Below are 18,261 nucleotides of genomic sequence, written 5' to 3'. Positions count from 1 at the left end.
ATGGTGTCTCCCTCCCAAAACCAAGTCTGCAGGAGATTCACATAAGTTCTCATCCTATGTGGCATTTTGCCCACTTTAATACCTCTTTATCACCATGATCTGATTGCAGCAATTTCTTGCCTAATTTATTAGCTCAGACTTTGGCTACAGTGCAATATAGATGCTATAATACTGCACCTTAATGGCACCTGTATTGATCTGAACCTGCCTGAAGCTGTCTTCCTCACCCTTTCCATGGCTCGTGCTCTGACCAAGCTGACAGCTCATCAAAGCACAAACATGGTCTGAAATTACTGGCTATCAATTTTGCTGCAAGTAAATATTAGCACACCCACGTGTAGGACAAGTAACACTGATTAATGGTTTATACGGGGAGGCTGGATTTAAGCTGCAGTAGGATCATTGTACTCCCTGAGCAGGGAGCCATGGAGGAGGATGCCTGCTTAGAGCTGGTGGTTCAACGCAGCCTACACCTGCAAAACTGCCTCCAGGCATTTGCTGCAGGAGCTCTTTGCTGTGCACCAGTCAGGGCCGGGAACAGTCATGCTGGGATATAATGATGCCCAGGATGTTTGAGCGTAACACAGAACGGTAAAAAGTACAATGTGAGACTACTTGCTATTTATACCTTATGTTGCTTTGTTGCATTTAACCCCACTTAATAGCCAGGCTAATTCCAGCTATATTGGTGTGTGTCCTCACTGACACGGTTGAAGCAGGCTGGGGATCCCAGGCAGGAGCTGGCCTGTGGGTTGGAAGTGGTACCTGTTCCCATCAGCAGTGTCTCCAGGATCGTCCCACCCTTTCTGGAGAAATTCTCTGGCTGGACCCAGTGCAGGCTGGTCGCTGCTGCCACCGATGGAAGTACCAGGCGGGCTTGGGGCAGCTCCTCCTTCATCCACCTGGCACACTCATGTCTGTCCTGCTCACCTGCAGAGCGGCAGTGTTACTGTCTGATGCCAGATTCTATTCTAACTTCTTACCCCTGGCAAGATGCAGTCACACTGCACAGAAGTGATTTTCACGTGGGAACAGGAGGATTTGGGAAATAGCAGGCATTTTCCGCTCATTTACTGTAATACACCTTTCCCACCTGAGCCCTTACTGTGACAAATGAAGTCTGACTCCTGTGGTACCAGTCCCCTCTGCCCGGCTGGATCAGGGAGAAAATCCTGTCCCCCGCTTCTCCCATGGGGAGCAGGAAAAAGTCTCTATCATCTGGGAAATCATTAACTCCCTGCTCTGAGCCAAGGAGGTGCAAGAAGCTGTCCTGCTCTGCAAACACACTAATAGCTCAAGTGGAGATTAGCAGGAGTGAGTTTCCAGCCACCCCATGCCACATGGGTGACAGGGTATCAGGGACCAGGCAGAGCTCTGACCAGCCTCCACGTCATCCCATGCCCTTGGCTTTGCCACCACCAAGGTCACCACCATGGTGCAACCAGCACGACTTCTTAGGTTGTGGTGGAATTGCATGAAGTTTGTGTTGGTGACTGGGGCAGACGGTGGGGGAGGGAGGGCTGGGCTGCTCAGCTGGTCCCTGCGGTCACAGGCAGCACCTCAGCCAACGTCTAGCATTAACCCAGTGGAGGAAATGTTTAACCAGCCTCCAAGACCTCCCTACAGCGGGAGGTAAAACACTGTCTGCCTTCAAGTCACAGCCCTGGGTGACTTCACTGGGGCCCGAATTTTGTCTAGAGATCAGGAGCCTGAGCATGACTGACAGCGATGCTGCACTCCCAAGCCCGTGCTGAGAGTGGAGATTTAATAAAGATACAGGCAGGCAGGGCCAGGCAGAGGTCTCTGCTCTGTAATTCACAGCTTGCATCGAGGCTCCTCAGCACTGCAGCCGGGCAGACAGCAAGCTCATCTCGGCGGCAGTGTTATCTCACTGTCATTGCATACATATCAGCTGGCTGCATTACACAGCCAATATTTGTGTTGGGTACTCACTTGACATGACTGGGGTTTTTTAATACACGGGAGACGTGTCCACACAAGAAAGCTCCTGGTGCCGCAGCAAATGGCTAGAGAGAAATGACATTCAGCAGCCAACATCACTAGTAAAGTTACTCAGCAGCTAAAAGTCAATCTAATGTGCAGCTCCAGTAATGAGGACCTGGCTGTGGGCTCCCCCAGAGCCATCTTCCTCTTCCCAGGATTCATTAATTAACCGTACAGCCACCCATCAGTGACACTCTGGTTGCACGTTCAGCACAGTATTATTTTCTCTTTATGTGCATGTCGAATGAAAAACATCACGTCCCTTCCTCAGCAGGGTAGAGTCCAAATACCAAGAAATGAGCCCTCTGTGGCCACACGTGCCAGAGAGCTGTGCCGGAGCCATGCCAGAACCATGCCAGAACCATGCCAGAACCATGCCAGAACCATGCCAGAGCCATGCCGGAGCCATGCCAGAGCCATGCCAGAGATGCCTGGCTCTTCTGCCAGCTCCTGGCACAGAGATTCCTCTGGACTCGCTCCGCTGGGGGTGACACCTCCAAACAAGACCCCTGCAGTACTCACAGCAGCATGGAACCACGCCGGGCACAGGAGACACAAAGAGTGATGCTGGGGTCAGCTCCCCATGTCACCTTCTCCTGGGACATGAAGTCACTTTATAAGAAACACTGGGGCAGTTGGTGAATGACGCAACTCCATGTCTGCAGGAGTGACTCCAGATAAATATCACCCAGCAACCAACCGCCTTCACACAGTAACCTTCAGGGAGCTACAGGGTGAATAAAAAGGCTTTTTGTTAATCCCAAAGATTCAAGAGCACAGGGTGAGGTCGCGTACTAATTTAGATAGCAAAGAGAATTATGCAAGTAGCTTCTAGAAAAAGACCTTTGTCATGAAAAGCCCTTTGGTTCAGGATGGGAGGACCTAAGCATCCCACAAACCCCCTTCCCTGCAGAGAGGATCCCAGATGTGTAGGTGGTCAGGCACTAGGGCATATCATATAGAAATATGTACAGAAAATGTAGCTTGTCTTTTTCCAATTTGTTTTACTCGTTTGAAAGCACGTGTTGATGCCCTTTTCCACTCCCGCATTTACCATCTATAACGACACTAACTCAGGAGTTTAAAGCAGGTTTAAATTGAACCTCTTTTCCCCCTTTGACACATCTCCAATGAACTCACAGACACCTGGTGTTGAGCTTTAGCCTCTTCAAAGGCAACCCAAGGGGAGTAGTACAGATGTGCATCCATCTCTTTTTTTCAATTTGAAATTGAGACAAATGGTTTTTTGGAGTGTGCAGTGAGCAGCCAGGCTATGGGGCAATGGGCAACGTGAGGGGAGTCTGCATGGTCACAAAAAGCTCATGGGGCACATGTGGGCTGCAAGGCAGGCTGCATTTTGAGCAGACAAACTGCACAACCTCCCCACTCAAAGCCCTCTCCTCCACCACAGCCTTGCTCTAGGGGCAAAAGCTGTGTGGAATCTTCAAAACCCTGCCCATGCCTAACCCTCGGCTGGTCGGGTCAGGCTAACCATATTCACACAAGCACACGTATGCACACACCACACACCAAACACAGGGGAATGGGGACCAGCCTGCCTCTCGTCTCCTGCATCTGATGCTCCATTTCAATTAAATTTAACAGCTGATGGTCAAGAGGTTAAAAAAAAAAAATCATTGTTTAAAGTCTCTAGTAACAAATGACCAGCAACTCCTCCTATATATCAACTCCTGTAACAGAGAAATACCTGTACAGTCCTTTCCTATTTCTCTCTTGTCTTTTCTTCCAGAAAGAATATTCCTTTCAGCCCAAGTGTCCAAGTGGAAGCAGGAAGCCCAGGAACGGCAGCTCGGGTGAGTGCCAGCAGCCAGTGCTGCCCCATGGAGAGGGCTTTGCAAGGCGAGCTGGGAGAGGCTGGGGCTCCTGTTCACACCCAGCACTGCTGAGCCCTTGGCTGGAAAACACGGCTGGGATGGGGGAAAGTGCTTGGAGGTGGAGAGGAGGAAAATGTGGAGAGGTAAAAATAAGGGAATAAGCACACCTGTGCCTGTGGCAGCCTGGCCTCTTTCTCCAGTCCTTCACGGGACCAGGAGCATCAGGCCAGGACAGTGTGTGCACCCATGGGTGCCACGATGTGTGAATGTGGCTGGGCACCATGGCAGTGCCCCCCCAGCTTCCCTTATCCCCTTACTCTGGCTGGAAATGGTTTTGTCCCATTGCTGCTCACCTCCTTGGACCGAAACACTGAGCATCTGCAGGCTGGCACAGGATGACCTGGGCAAAGCTGGACCACAGCACCCATCTATGAGCCAGAAGAAGCTGCTGGGGTGGCTTAGCTCCTTCTCCTCTCCCAGCTTTGCAACCTCTGGTTTCCCAGGCCATGGCAATTTAAGGACAGCCACCACAGTACCTGCAGCCACAGCGAGGATGGGGATGAGGGGCCCAGTTCAGGCGGGGGCTGTATCTCAGCAGGATGAGACCCAGTGCAGCAGGAGCCTGGGCCAGCAGCGCAGCAGCATCACACAGCCCTGGTGCCACTGGGATGCCTGTGGCCCCTGTGCAGGGGCTGTTTCTCCCTCCCACAGCCCTTAACCATGGGGTGCAGCAGCTGCTTCCCCTGGACCATGCAGCAGTTAGTAGATGACAGGGTGTTGCAACACGCCAGGGAATAATCACGATAACTCGAGCGGTTGCCCTGGTGCCGGGCTTGGCTGTTGCAGTGGTTGCTAAAGAGAGTGGGCGTGCGGCTTCCTCTGGGGCGATCTGATTTCTCCGGGAGCGTGGTTAAGGCACGCTTAGGAGAAATCGTCCTCCGTGGAGCAGGGACACAACCTCTCCAACCAGCAGCAGCGGCTGTGCTGAGCGGGCTGCTCAGGCGCCTGGGCACACACAGAGCTGTTTGCTTTAGGGGGGGAAAATACGATTAGCTTGCTCATCCGTCCTGGGAAAACATCATCTGGCAACGAAGAGCAAAGAGAGCAAGTTTTCAGGGTGGCAGAGAGATCTTTGTGACCAGCACGGAGGAGCGGGCAAGGCCACCAGCTGCTGCCGGCCAAGCTCCAGCCCTCGGTGGGGTCCCCGTGGGGTGGCGAGAGCGGCAGGGAGAGAGCACCGGTGCAGCAGCCACCTCCACGTGACCCTCCGTCCCCACTCCCACCGGAGAGACCTGGCAGGAGCCAGGCAGCTTCATCGGACCTGGCCAAAAGTCACGCAGGCGCGAGCGTAGCCGGGCAGAAGCGGCAGCCCCAGCCCCTGCAGCCCCATGTCGTGGGGTGCGGGGCAGCACCTGCCCCTGGGGCTCCCCAGGGCCACGCTGCGGAAATCAGGTAAGCCCAGGGCCCCCTGAGCTGTCCCGGGGGGTCCCCGCTTCTCTGCCAGCTCCCCCTGTGGGGACGGGTTGCTGAGCCCCCATGGGATTAGTCTGCACTGCATACATGTTTACGCACAGGTGGCTTCGGACCCTGTTTTGAATTTTCTTTGAGATACCATGTTACTTTAATACTTCAGTAGCTGGTTGAGATGCTGCCCTTCTGCTTTTCAAAACGGACCCATATCCCACAAGAAATTCCCCAAGTAAACCCACAGTGCAATTCAAACCTTCTTCCTGGAAAGGCATTGATTCAGACAGGGAGCACTTGTTAATACAATCCCTGCAAATCAACGTGGGAGGATTTTCTCTGTATTCAACAAAATACCTTTGAGCTACCTTAAAACATTAATTAATGGTTCATGTGCATCTCTGTCATAGGCAGACAAATGCACAGAGCAAATATTTGATGAGATATTAAAAGTAAGTTTGCGATTGAGCATAGCTACTAAGCATCTGTCACTGCTTAACAAAACTAAACAAGCTGCTCCACATGCCACTTGCAAAAGGCAAGGGGCTGACGTCCCTTGGTGATTGCTGACAAAGTGCAATCCCAGCCTTGTTATCTTTGCTTATCACAGTCCAAGGTAATTAAGTGAAATGATTAACCAGCACACCCAATCCTGCCTGCCTGCAGGCTTGCTGCTGCCTGACTGTACAAGCATTTCCAGCATTAGCCAACACAAAACAGGGTACCAGTAACTTCTATACGCCAGACAGCTCAGCTACCCCTAAACCTGCCAGGATTTCTCTCTTGCAAATACATGTGCATGAGTGCAAAGCTCAGCGGGTGACCGTGGTGACTCCCAGGGTCCTTTACGTTTGGGGTGATTGCAGCTGGTGGTGTGTGAGCAGCCCCGGCTGAGCCAGTGCCCGCTCTGTGCCCTGCTTGTGTGGGTGCCGCGCTGGTGTGAACGGGGGAACCCAGCCCTGCGGGCTGCAGGGCTGGCACAGCGATTGGCAAGGGTGGGAAAAACGGGGAACACTGGCTGGACTGGGGAGACTGGATATACTGGTGGGCAGCACTGGCTGTACTGGTGGGGAGCACTGGCTGTACTGGTGGGGAGCCCTATCCTCAGCATGTGTTCAGCAGAGAGGTAGAGGCAGGAACAGTGGTGACATGTGGCAGCAGTGCCAGGAGCTGCAGGACCATGTCCTCCTGCCCCGTTTTACTTTTCATTAGGGTTTTCTTTCCCTTTCCAACCGTGTGACTTCATGGGGTTTATTCCTGAACATCAGGGCTGAGCGAAGGTGAGGGGACCCGGGGCGTGCGTGTCTGCTCCTCTGAGGCAGCCACCAGATAGCTGGGAACTGTTTCCCATGGCAGCCACATCGAGTTACATTCACCCTATTGCATTATAAATACCAGAATTAGCCCTGCTTAATTATTTAAAACTATAGATTAAAAGCAGACAAAGGCTCTTTGCCTCCTTTCCAGAGCACGCGTATCATTTATCGGTGATACGGTCGCCTGGTGACAAGCAAGAGGGAGCAAGCCAGGTCCCTCAGTACAAGATGCTCCTGAGCTGCCAGCACGGCAGGAACCAGAGGAGAGGAATATCACAGTGAGGATGGGAACTGGTACCATCTCACCCAGGGAGGGTAACAATTAGCATCTGCTGATCTTTGGGCTCACCATATTATTATTACTATTATCATCATCCTCATAATTATTAACATCATAATTATTATAAACATCATCATCATCATCCATCACCAGGGGAGTAAGCCACAGCAGTCATTAAAGTAATGTGAAGGAACAACAGGTATTTTGTTCCAGGCTCAGCTGTGTACCAGCGACACACTGGTTAGTTGGGGCATTAAGGAACATTTTGCGAGCTCAGCTGAGGGGATTCACCAGCCAAAGGGCTTCCAGGCACTGTGAGCCTCCCCGTTGGGCAGCACCCCCATCCAACTCACTAAATCTGGCACCTGGGTGCCTCACTCTGCCCTGAGCCCACCAACCGTGCACAAAATGTCTTCCAAAAGCAAGTGCCCGGCTTTGAGGTCAAACCATTTGTCTTCCCAGCAGCAGATCCTCCACAACACAGCTGCACACCCGAAAGCTGCTCTCACTGCACCGCACAAAGCTTTGAGGCTCATGGAGACCAACATACAATTGTTTCCCTGCTCTGTGATGCCAACCCCAGCTATTCCATGTCTCTAAAATACAACTAATAAATGTTAGGAAAATCACGCCAATTAGCAAGTGCCATCAGCTCAAGAATCCAAAATGAAAGACAAATTTTCAGCTTCAATCTTTGTAGGACTTAACATACACCATGACCTTTCCTGCAACTATGCTCTCATGGGAAAAAACTGTAGGGCCAAAATCCAGCTCCATTTCAGAGAGTAGAAATGCATTGACTGAACATTCATGCTCTAAAATGAAAAAAAAAAAAAAAAATTAACTTCTGGTTAACAGGTAGAAGTGTACATGTACCAGTGGTTAAAATGAACTGATGCTAGTTAAAAGATCCCATGCACCTGCACGTACAAACCCCTACAGGGTGTGAGAACAGGCTCATTCCTCTCAGCCTTCCTGAGGAGGCAGGGTGTCGGGGATGGTACCCTCGTGCTGGGGAGAGGAGGGCTCCCAGGGAGCGGATGCCATTGGGGGCCATAGCCCAGAAAAGGGAAGTTTCTCCCCATGATTGCAGTTAAATGTGTCAGAAATTCACATTATTTCCCAGGCTCAGGTTACTTGTGTAAATAGCATTAAACTAGCTCTGCTCCATATTGAGTACACTGGTTTTGCAGTTGCCTTACTTGCAGGATGTATATGACCAGTTTCTTTCAGCAGCCCCTCGTTACACTGTTGGTTCTTTAAAAAAGATGTATTCATGAATAAATCTCAGGCATCCAGAAAATCAGAGGTTCTCGTCTATAGTCACAGTTTTAAGTGATCATTTCTGCCCAGGAAATGGTCCCTTGGGTCAGTGATTTTAGAAATCCAGATCCAGGGCTCTGACCCGGGGCATCCTGAGGTTTTTGCCCAGTCTCATCCCTTCTACCAAGTAACAGGATTTCACAGAATTACAAATAGCAATATCCTCTGATCTTGGATCCCATTCCCAGAATAATGCCTTCTGCCTGTTTTTACGGGGATGGCATTTCACAGAGGCTTATTCTCTGCCCAGAAAGGGATGCCCATAAAATATTTTTAACAGTTTGGCCATCAGCTGTCCGTATTGACAAAGCTCTCCCGAGATGCTCTAGTTGGAAAATCAGTTCTCAAATGACACAGACAGCAGAAATAAAAGGCTGCAAACTACATTCGCTTTACAGATTTCAGCTAAAGCTAAACACTGACCTGTGCTGCAGAAGACAGCATCGACAGCTTTGCAAGTTAAGATTGCTGAGAAGCAACAGGGCAGCACTGCATGGGGCAGGGCACGCTGCAGGGCAGGGCTGCCTATGGCGCTGAAAAAAGAGAAACTCAGTTTGCGGGTGGCATGGAAAAGGGCCAGGGGCTGAACAGGGGAAGGGTGAGCAGGTCACAGAGGGGCAGAACATCGAGGAGAGATTGGCAAAACAAAAGTCAAGGAGGAGGAGGCATTTCACATGAAAACCTGAGAAAAGCCGCTGGTGTCCTGGCTGCACCCTCCATTCTCCTAAACAGTCATCAGTCGAGAGCTGCTGGGTAGGAGCCCAGACCTCCACCCTACAGCTTTCTAAACCTAACAGCTATGGATTAATTTTATTTTCAATCTCTTTTGGTTTTCCCCTTGTGAAGAACAACTGGAGCCATGCAGGCAGCCATAAGCAGAGCTGCACCCCTCAGGTTACCTGCCCTTTCCAGAGCCGCTAATCCCTTTAACATTCCTGGGGATTATTTCCATCCCGACAGGACAGTGCAGAAGGCTGCCAGCAGCAGCGCAGGGAGCAGCACACAGCACACGGTCCCAACGCAGAGAGGCTCACAGGGCAAACCGACCATGGAGAGACAAGTGGCTTAATGCTAAATAAATGCTCTGTGAAGGACATCTCCGAGTGAGGGAAAGCAAAAAGCAGCAGCAGCAAAGGGAAGCATAGCTCAGCTCCAGCTGCATCTCAGCCCCCGTGTCCAATGCTTGTCCCTGGGCATGAGCCAGTCCTCCTCCTCCTCTCCAGGAGCAGGCTAAAACCTTTCTCCTTGCCCTGGGCTGCACAAAAGCCACTCAGCACCTCAAACAGCAGACCACGTTTTACACTCCTAGTAGGGTACATTTAATGTATTATTTGCAACATTCAGGTTTTCAAAGGCATTCAATGTTGCACCTAAACTGTCTGATATACTGTTCCCCAAAAGACTGGGGCTGAGCATAAACAGAACATGAAACAATTTACCCTAGGATTGCAAACTGATGATTTTATCACAAGTCTTCCAGGAATCAGGGGATTTATAAGCATTTCCAATCAGTCTAAGCAGGAATTTGGTCTTTGCTTTAGGTCAGAACAGAACAAGATATCAAAATGTCACTTTTCTCCTCCAGCCAGCCCCTGTTAACCTATGGCAGGAGGGTGATTAGTCTCTGGGCCATCTCAAAGATGCTGAATATTCCCTGTGGGGTTCCTAGAAAACTAATCAAGACTGGGAGCTCATTTCACAGTTACAGTTGGGAGAGGAGATAATGCCACACATGGAAGTCCAAGTATCTGCCAGTGGCCCTGGCCTCCTCATCCAGGCAGTCTTGGTTTTTACTTACAGAAAAGTTGCTTGGAAGCATATCTTTCCTAGAAAGCCTCAGGCTTCTAGAAATAGGGAAAGGGAACATATTTAAAAGCAAACAAAAGACTATGTCGAAGCAAACATAGCTACTTTTTATAAGCAATACTCCAAAGCAGATCTATTTAAAAGGTCATGCTGTCTTTCGGAGTACAGCAGAGGGTATTAAAATGCACATGTATTTTTTTGTTTATATCTTGCCAAGAACAATATAAAAATGTCTAACACCTTCTGCTGATTTATGATGGTGGCCAAGGAGGTGCCAGAGCAGAGCCTTGTTCATTGATCTACAGCTGAATCATGCAAAACCAGACATCCTGCTGTAAATCCACTGCAGAGACCTGGCTTGATTTATACCTCCAGCACTATAAATAATGACAAAAAGCAGCCTGATAGCAGTCTGTCCTCCCCTTACACGGACATGAATTACATCAGGTCTTGAAGATGATAGATCTACTCCACAAGAAACATTTTGCACTGGGTCCCTATCTGCCAACCTGCAGGAGAAAGGATGCCCCATCCTCACTCCCAGCATAACCCCAAGCTGTGTTTCAGGCACATCAATATTTTTATATTCTCATTTTTCTTTTTCTGCTCAATGTAAATGAAGACATTCCTTGAACTGTTGCAGGTTAAGGTCTTCTGAATGTTTAAAGTGCTATTCCTGTAAGTGAGGTTCAAGGCTTCTTCCAGTCTCAGTCAGAGACAAGGTCAGCACTCTGACTTTGTCTCCCTGACAGGCAGCAGCACAACACCCACTGGAAGCCAAACCCTCAAGGTCAGTGTCTGCACATCCCCAGGCACAGCTAGCACAAGAAAACCAAGCTCAGAGCTACCTGCTCTGTCCTGGCCCCTGCAGTATTGTTCAGGCAAATTGCACTCATTGTGAGGACTTTTGCAGGCTGATTTTACAGTCTCCTGACCAGAAATGTCTCCAGTCAGTGCCAGCTCCTCCCACTCATTCCTCCCAGTATTTTTAATTTCTACTAATTTCAGGGAAAAGTTCTCTATCTGCCTTCAGTAAATAAGTTGATAAATTGCTGCTTCTTTGAAAGCGTCAGCCATGCAACTTTAGATTGCTGCAGTCTGGAAATAACCACATCAGCCAATTCAAAACCTCCAAACTTGCCATGGCACTCCCCCAAAATTCTGCATAAGCAGAGGGTCCCCCTAGGCAGGGGGGCCCTTCCCTGATCATCCTGGGTGTCTGGGGGGTAGAAACACCACCAGACAAAACTGAGGGGCTGGATGACACCATGAAATAGCTGCTGGGCTTTAGCCCTGTGTGGATGTGGGGGCAGCCTGCCCCAAGCAAATCTCCCAAGATCTGGGTCTTGGAGGTAGGGAAGGGATTCCCAATCCCGAGTTGCAAAATGAAACCCATACAGCATGGAAGGAGGGGAAAAACAGTACTTTATAAGTAACAGTGATGCACCAGTGCCGCAAGAGTTAGTACAGCTTAGTGGCAGGGCCTGAGAGCTACTTGATATAGAAAAAAATACCAAAGTCCTAGAGTTACAGCCATTTACAGCATCCAGGTTGATCCTTCAGGCTTGGCTGGCTGCGTAATCCTTCCACGCTCGCTGCTCACTGCATTATCCCCTAACAGAGCACAACAGGCAGATTTAAGGTGGACAAATCCAAAATCGATACACCCCAGCCCTCTGTCACGTGGCAGGACTTGGTACCCAGTACACAAGTGCAGGCATCTCTGTCACTGGAGGCAGCTCTTGTCTAAACAACAGCACAGAAACAGTGGGAAAAGGGGAACAGGGAAACAGAGTGACACTGAGGCTAGTCTGTTAGTATAGCTGCCCAAAAAATGGTGTTTCCATTAAAAACACCTGGCATTTTATTTAAGCTACTCCATGGAGATACTTTTTTGTTTGAAGAATTAAGACATTGCTTTGCCATTTGAAATGAGAGCTCATCCATTTCATTCATGCCAAAACAAACCTTTGCTTTTGTTCCTTCCTTCCTTGTCTTTTGTCTGCCTCTTCTCCTGTGAAAAAAAGAACAAAGAAGAGAGGAAGTAGAAGGAAAAAACAAAGCAATTTTACCCCAGTGAAAACCTGACGTGTTTTCTCATTGTTCAAAACCTGGCTTTCACCTAACAAAAATTAGCTATGAGTTGTGCTGCCTTAACCCTTGGCTGTTCTTCAGTCCCTGCATCTCTCTGGAAGGCAACGTTGAGAACCCAGTTTTAGCCTGTGGAGTCCGGCCCCACAGGGGTTTGAGTCAGCCTGGCACTTGCCATCAAACATCAAACCACACCACCTTCCCTTCTGCCAGCAGTGATGTATGATCCTAGAGGAAAATAATTTGATACAAAAAATCACTGGTTTCAGCTTCCAAGCACCCTTTAAATATGTACCGAACTATTCACCCCAATTACACTCATGTAATGGGCTCTGATTTGTTTTCCTTTGTTCCCAAAGCAGTAAGGCACTGGCCACATTAACATTCAATAAGAAGTTGTTTGATATTGAATCATTTCTTCAGCAGTATTATTCCTTACACAATTCTGTTTGATTGCAATCCACTTCACATTTGGTAAGTACTTACTGACTATGAAAGAATGACCTAGCCTGCTTTCTCTTGCCTTTTTTTATTGATTTCTCTTTTAAAAAGGTTTTATTCCTTTATACATGAGATTGCAACATGAGTGAGAGGCAACATTACTGAACAACTGTTTTCCTTGCTGCTCCACCAAGCCATATAGCTTCACACTAGGCCCCCAAAAATACTGTAATGAGACACTTACAGACACGGAGCTGCCTACACTCTTTTCCTGGGACTTTTTGTTCTTACTGGTAAACTTCCAAATTGTTCAAGTGAATAGTCAGGAATAAATTGCTCTTTCTGAGCCCCTGATTAGACCGTACACTGAATAATTGTAGGCAGCCCCACTGTGCTCCGCATTTAAAGACACAGCCCACCACATGCAGTTTGTCTTATAACTTGTGCTTTGCACTCACTTTGTGTAGGGTTTTTTGTAAAGGAGAAATGTAGAGCACTTGGAAAATATCAACAGTGAACCTGCTCTGTGGTTTGCCTGAATTCCAAGCTGCCATCACTTCCAAAACAGTGGGCTCTTTTTCTTACATCCAGAACATACAAATTATTACAACATGATCACATACTGCATAGGCGAATAATGTTTTTCTTGGCATTGGGCTCAATCCTGATTAGGCCAGCAGGACACCAGCAAAATCTTTCCTTGACAAGAGGTTTCAGATACAGCAGCACTTCCTCAGGCTGATGTTTGGGAAGCCCCTCAAATCCCACAGCATCCTCTTGTGCTAAGGGACCAACAGCCTCGGCCAGGATGACCAAAGCAGCAGCTCAGCATGGTCCACATCCATGGCTGTTTCCAGTTTTAGTTAGACTTATCTTGCATTAATTAATCCTTGGCACTAAATGCTGCAGACACTGAAGCAAGCGGCTGACAAGTAATTTAAGTGATCTAATTAATATGTGTCTTATCAACAACGCAAGGGAAATATTTTTAAAAACCTTTATAAAACCCACACCAGCACATAGAGGCTCGTGCACACAGACACTGACACGGGTGTCGGGCAGCCGGGGCAGGCACCATCTCTTCTCCTCTGTCTTGCCCAGGGGAGGAGTGCTCCAGTGGGTTCCCACACCACAGTGGGGTGAGACTTATGCAAACATCCCTCTTTTCTTCCAGCATCGATGTACACTGAAATACAGCGGGAGCAACCAGACAGTGGGAATATCCTGACTCAGCCAGACTACATAGATGGAAACCCAGACCTCATAAAACCTAAAAAGCTCCTAAATCCTGTAAAAGCCTCGAAGAGCCACCAAGAGCTGCACAGAGAGCTGCTGATGAACCACAAAAGGTAAGAGGAGGTCTCAGCCTGTCGCCGGAGTGGTCCAAGAGGTGCTGAGCCATCGGAGCTCAGCAGCTGGGGCACAAGTGCCAGTGATAGCCTGCAAGTTGGAAGGACACAATAAATGCCTTCGCTTGCAAACAAACACAGCATAAAACTTGCTCTAGCCCTTTCCTCTTTTCTCTGACATGACAGTTTCTTTTAAAACAAAAGCAGAATCAAAAGCCATCCTGAAGCATCAGCTAGCATATTTTGTTCCTGCTTGATATTTCCACCCACCTCGAGCCACAAGCATTGGAAGATGTGAGGCATCCCTACAGCCCCTTTCTTGGTCTCCCACGCATGTTTTCTCCCTGGTCCTGTTTTTTCTATCTCCACCACTGACTTGCCAAGTCCCCAGCAATGTACAGCATTCCTGTGTGCTTTATGATCAACCCAGAGGCAGGAAGAGGTGCAGGCTGGATAGAGCCATTGAAAGCTGGGAGAGGACCAGAGCGAGATCATCTGTGCAAGGAGAAGGGTAAACACTGTTTCTGTAAAAATCAAACAGGTGAAGATAAGCCAGCATTCACATTCCTGACTTCCTTCCCCATCACCCCCAATTTAACTCTCTGGGGGTACAGATACAACATCAGGAAAATAACACCAGTGACTGAGAACTATAACCACGTCATTCCTTTATAGCATCTGTCTGAACATCAGTGTGATAAAAGAATACTCAATTCAGAGGCTTTTTAGCACAGCAAGAAATCTGCTGGCATTATTGACATTTTCTGAACACGCTGAAATATTCTGACACAATAGCACTTTGGCCGTCTAATTAAAAGGAGCACAGCCTCTGTTCAAAAGGACTACAGTCATCATGAGAATCAGACACATATATTAATTCAGCAAACAATCAAGCCTGCCAGCGGGGTGCATTAATCAATACTGGCACTGGCTAGGCTTGGGTTTGATTTGATTTTCCAAGAATCAGAAGAATTACAGGGACCATTCTCTGGCATCAAGGCAGAGGTAACTATACCGGGCAGATATTTTTAAAACTCTCTGGCTTGAGACTGACCATATCCTACCTAGTGATACTGCTCAGTTTAAAGGCTCACCCACCAGCATTGCCTTTGCTCTCACAGAACATTATTCCAGTCTAACTGTGATAGAACAAAGAATCAAGAAATCCTTGCAACGGAGGTAGCAGAGACAAATGGAGGCAGATGGGGTCCAGACCCCACGGCATCAGACCGAGCTGAACTTCAAACTGGCAAACAAAAAGTACATCATCACTTTGTACTCTAGTTCTGTACCTGCCACCGTGTTACATCCACATGTGCCATCAGATACTGGCAGGAGGCAACTCCACTGCAGCCATCCTGCCTCTCCTGACCTCTCTCCTTATAGTCCTGTACATCACAGGCATCAGTTTAAACCGGCTTTGGTTCTGGCCTCCCAAATATTTTTCAGCAAATATGTGAAACAAACCCTACTGTGACCAATAATTCATTGTTGATGGTTTCTTGTCACTCTCAAATCCACCAGTTTTGCTTCCTGCTACATGTTACTACAGAGGAAGAGAGGGAAGAAAGGGAGAGAGAAGGATCTGTGACTTGCTCCTGTTTCTGCTTTGCTGTTGGTTTTTCCCCTTAAACAGCAGGGGGGAGCAACTCAAATCAGCAGCTTGTGCAACAAACCCTTATTGTAGGCAACACCTCTGGGTACTAACAACACAGGCTGATTAAATCAAAGAGTAGTAGCAAATCCACAGGCACCACTGCAACCTGTGTCTTCAGCAAGCCAAGGCAGGTTTGCCTTCTCTCAAGTCTTGGGAAAAGCATTTCTGCAGCATCCAAGTTCTTCCTGCCTTGAAAAAACATCGTGAAAACTCTGGGGCCAACACTACAGCTACCTTCATTGGTGTTGCCATGAACTTTGTCCTGTTATAAAGCAAAAAAAGAAATTACAATAGGAAACATCATTAAACATGGCACTAGAAAGATGCAAGCTGTGGTCCTCAGCCATGTTGTGAGAGCACAGAGGTTTGCTGCATCTGGAGAGCATTTCCTTCTCCTGCATGCTAGTTCAGTTTTTCATGATGTGAGATACCACCTCAGCATCTGCCACCTTGCCAAGAAAGCTCTGTAATTCACAGGATTTGATGTCAAACGACCTTAGCAAAAAACAACCGGCATTTGGTCAACAGAAACCTCTTGGTGCTGAGGAGGAGATTTACATTAATAGCACACCCAACACACAGTGCCCTGGTCAAGCCCTTAGCACAGACATGAGGAGGTCCCCTCCTCACCTCAAAACAAACCTTCAGGGACAGGAACACCGAACACCCCACAGTTTACAGCAGGATTTGTAAATACTCTCAGCTAATTGATTTAAAAGAGTGTTAAACCCAGCCCATGAAAGTGGTTAGGCCCCACTCCTCGCCCAGGTGTGACAGATACAAGGTCTTCAACTCCTCCTCAAAAAAACACTTCAGTCAACTACTTCAGGTCCTGTATTTTCTTGCAAGATTACCTTCACTCCAGTTGCTATTGCAGAAGATAGCCTGGGTAAATGTGGCCTTGACAACTTCTTAATAATCTGTTCTTCAGTGACACAAAACTCTGTGCAGTTGCAATAAAGTCACCCCTGAATTCAGCAAATGTTTGACTTCCCAGCAGCTTCAGGTTTTGCTTCTCTCTGGCTAGGGCTGAGCGGGACAGCAAGTCACCAATTTTAGTGATTTAAGCCAGGAAGCCAATGGATTTTACAAAGGCAGATTCCTTTTGGCACAGAGGAAGGAGTTGGTCAAACCACTACCCTGAAAGAGCAGGAACCATCCCATGACCATGCAGAAGCACATCTGGACTTGGTCCACATTTACACTTAGCCCTACACATCCATAACTACTCCCATGCTTCCCAGGAGGCAGAACTTGGTGGGAAGGTGGCTGAGGTCAGCTGCAGGAGGTAAATCTTAGTGTCTAAATTCAGGCATGGCAATATTCAAAGTGTTAGGTTTCTGAACTTTGCTTGGAGAAATTTATTCATCTCTTTACCACATATTTATGCCTTGCCTGCATGTCCTTGACATGTCTCCTTTCCCATGATGCCATCCCTCACAGAACAGGGCTTGGAGCAGCCCCGCTTCATGAGAGATGCTTCGGGCGGCCGAAGGGGAGCCAGGCACCTGTGCCATCAGCAAACACTCTGGCTTCCAGGAGGAAAGGACATTTCATTTTGGCCTCTTGACCCAAACTCTCCATATTAACAGAGGGATTGTTAGCCCTCAACTCTGAAGCAAAGCTGGGATGCAACGGGGAGGAAAGGAACTGCCAGGACAATTATTGCAGATCAATGACTACCCCTGCTGGTGGAAAAAAAATCGTCATTATTTAAAATGCCCTCAACGCAGCTGAATCTGTCATGGACATAATTAAAACTAGTAACAGCAGGAACCAACAGAAGGTCCCTTCTCCACACCCGACCCAGAAAGCTGTACCACCTCAATGTAATGAGATTAGCAAAACTTCCAGCACTACAAGCCCCATGCACAGACAGAAAACACTGTGACCACCTAAGACAGGCAGCCCAAAGCACCATCCCAGCAGTAAGGTGCTCCCAGTAACACCCTCAAAGCCTTGTGAATGGATTTGTGCACCAGGACTGGTTTGTGGACCAGGTGTCCCATGTTTCCATTTAGGACTGAGAAGAGTTTTGGGGTTGCTGGGCTGGCAGTGATTACACCCCCAGGGTGTAAGTGCTCTGGCCCTGATTTAACTGTTTTTTATCTACAGAGGTTTGAGCATGGAGAGCAAGCCAGAGCTGCAGAGAGTGCTTGAGCACCGACGGCGAAACCAGCTCATCAGACAAAAGAAGGAAGAGGAAGAGGCAAAGAAATTGCAGTCTCCTTTTGAAAAAGAGCTATTAAAGAGGCACCAGAGACTGGATCAGGTAGAACTGAGTTTTCAGCCATCCCCAGGTTATCCTAACCACCCCTCACGAGGTACAGGCCACAGGTGAGATGAGTGGACTGAGGTTCAACCCAAGGTATAACATTGCCACCCCTCCATAAAACAGGAGCCACAGTATGTCCTTCGCTGCTGCCCCATGGAGCTACAGCACCCTCATCCTCACAGTGGGATCTACCTTGTTTGTAACACCTTGCCCAGGACACTCACTACACAACACTGGCCCTGGGTCTCCTCCAGGTCCCATGCGGTGTCCTTGGAGTGTGCTTTCCACTTCAAAGCACCACAAAGAGCACAGGGGGGCTATTGCTGCACCCACCACAGGGGTGCTCAGGACCCTGGGGTGAGTAGTGTGAAGCTGTGAAGGTGCTGGAAGGTGCAAACCCTGCTGCAATCATACCCAAGC

General features: G+C 48.5%; 1 protein-coding gene across 2 annotated transcripts in view; it reads left to right on the top strand.

Annotated features, from left to right (window-relative positions):
- Positions 1 to 18,261, top strand: part of FAM107A (family with sequence similarity 107 member A) — a 31,627-nt gene that overhangs the window by 9,239 nt on the left and 4,127 nt on the right. The window contains exons 2-4 of one of the 2 annotated variants that reach the window (XM_033009301.2): positions 3,755 to 3,818; positions 13,735 to 13,909; positions 17,682 to 17,838. In XM_033009301.2, the coding sequence (XP_032865192.1) occupies positions 3,755 to 3,818; positions 13,735 to 13,909; positions 17,682 to 17,838 (396 nt within the window). Of the gene's footprint in view, positions 1 to 3,754; positions 3,819 to 3,846; positions 5,292 to 13,734; positions 13,910 to 17,681; positions 17,839 to 18,261 lie in introns of those variants that run through there. The other variant, XM_009962601.3, reaches the window with a different exon arrangement.

This window comes from Tyto alba, unplaced genomic scaffold, assembly GCF_018691265.1.
Source record: "Tyto alba isolate M040663 unplaced genomic scaffold, T.alba_DEE_v4.0 Super-Scaffold_3, whole genome shotgun sequence".
Classification (NCBI taxonomy): Eukaryota; Metazoa; Chordata; class Aves; order Strigiformes; family Tytonidae; genus Tyto; species Tyto alba.
Note: the sequence above shows the minus strand (reverse complement) of the source record. Positions and strands in the feature narration are given on the sequence as shown.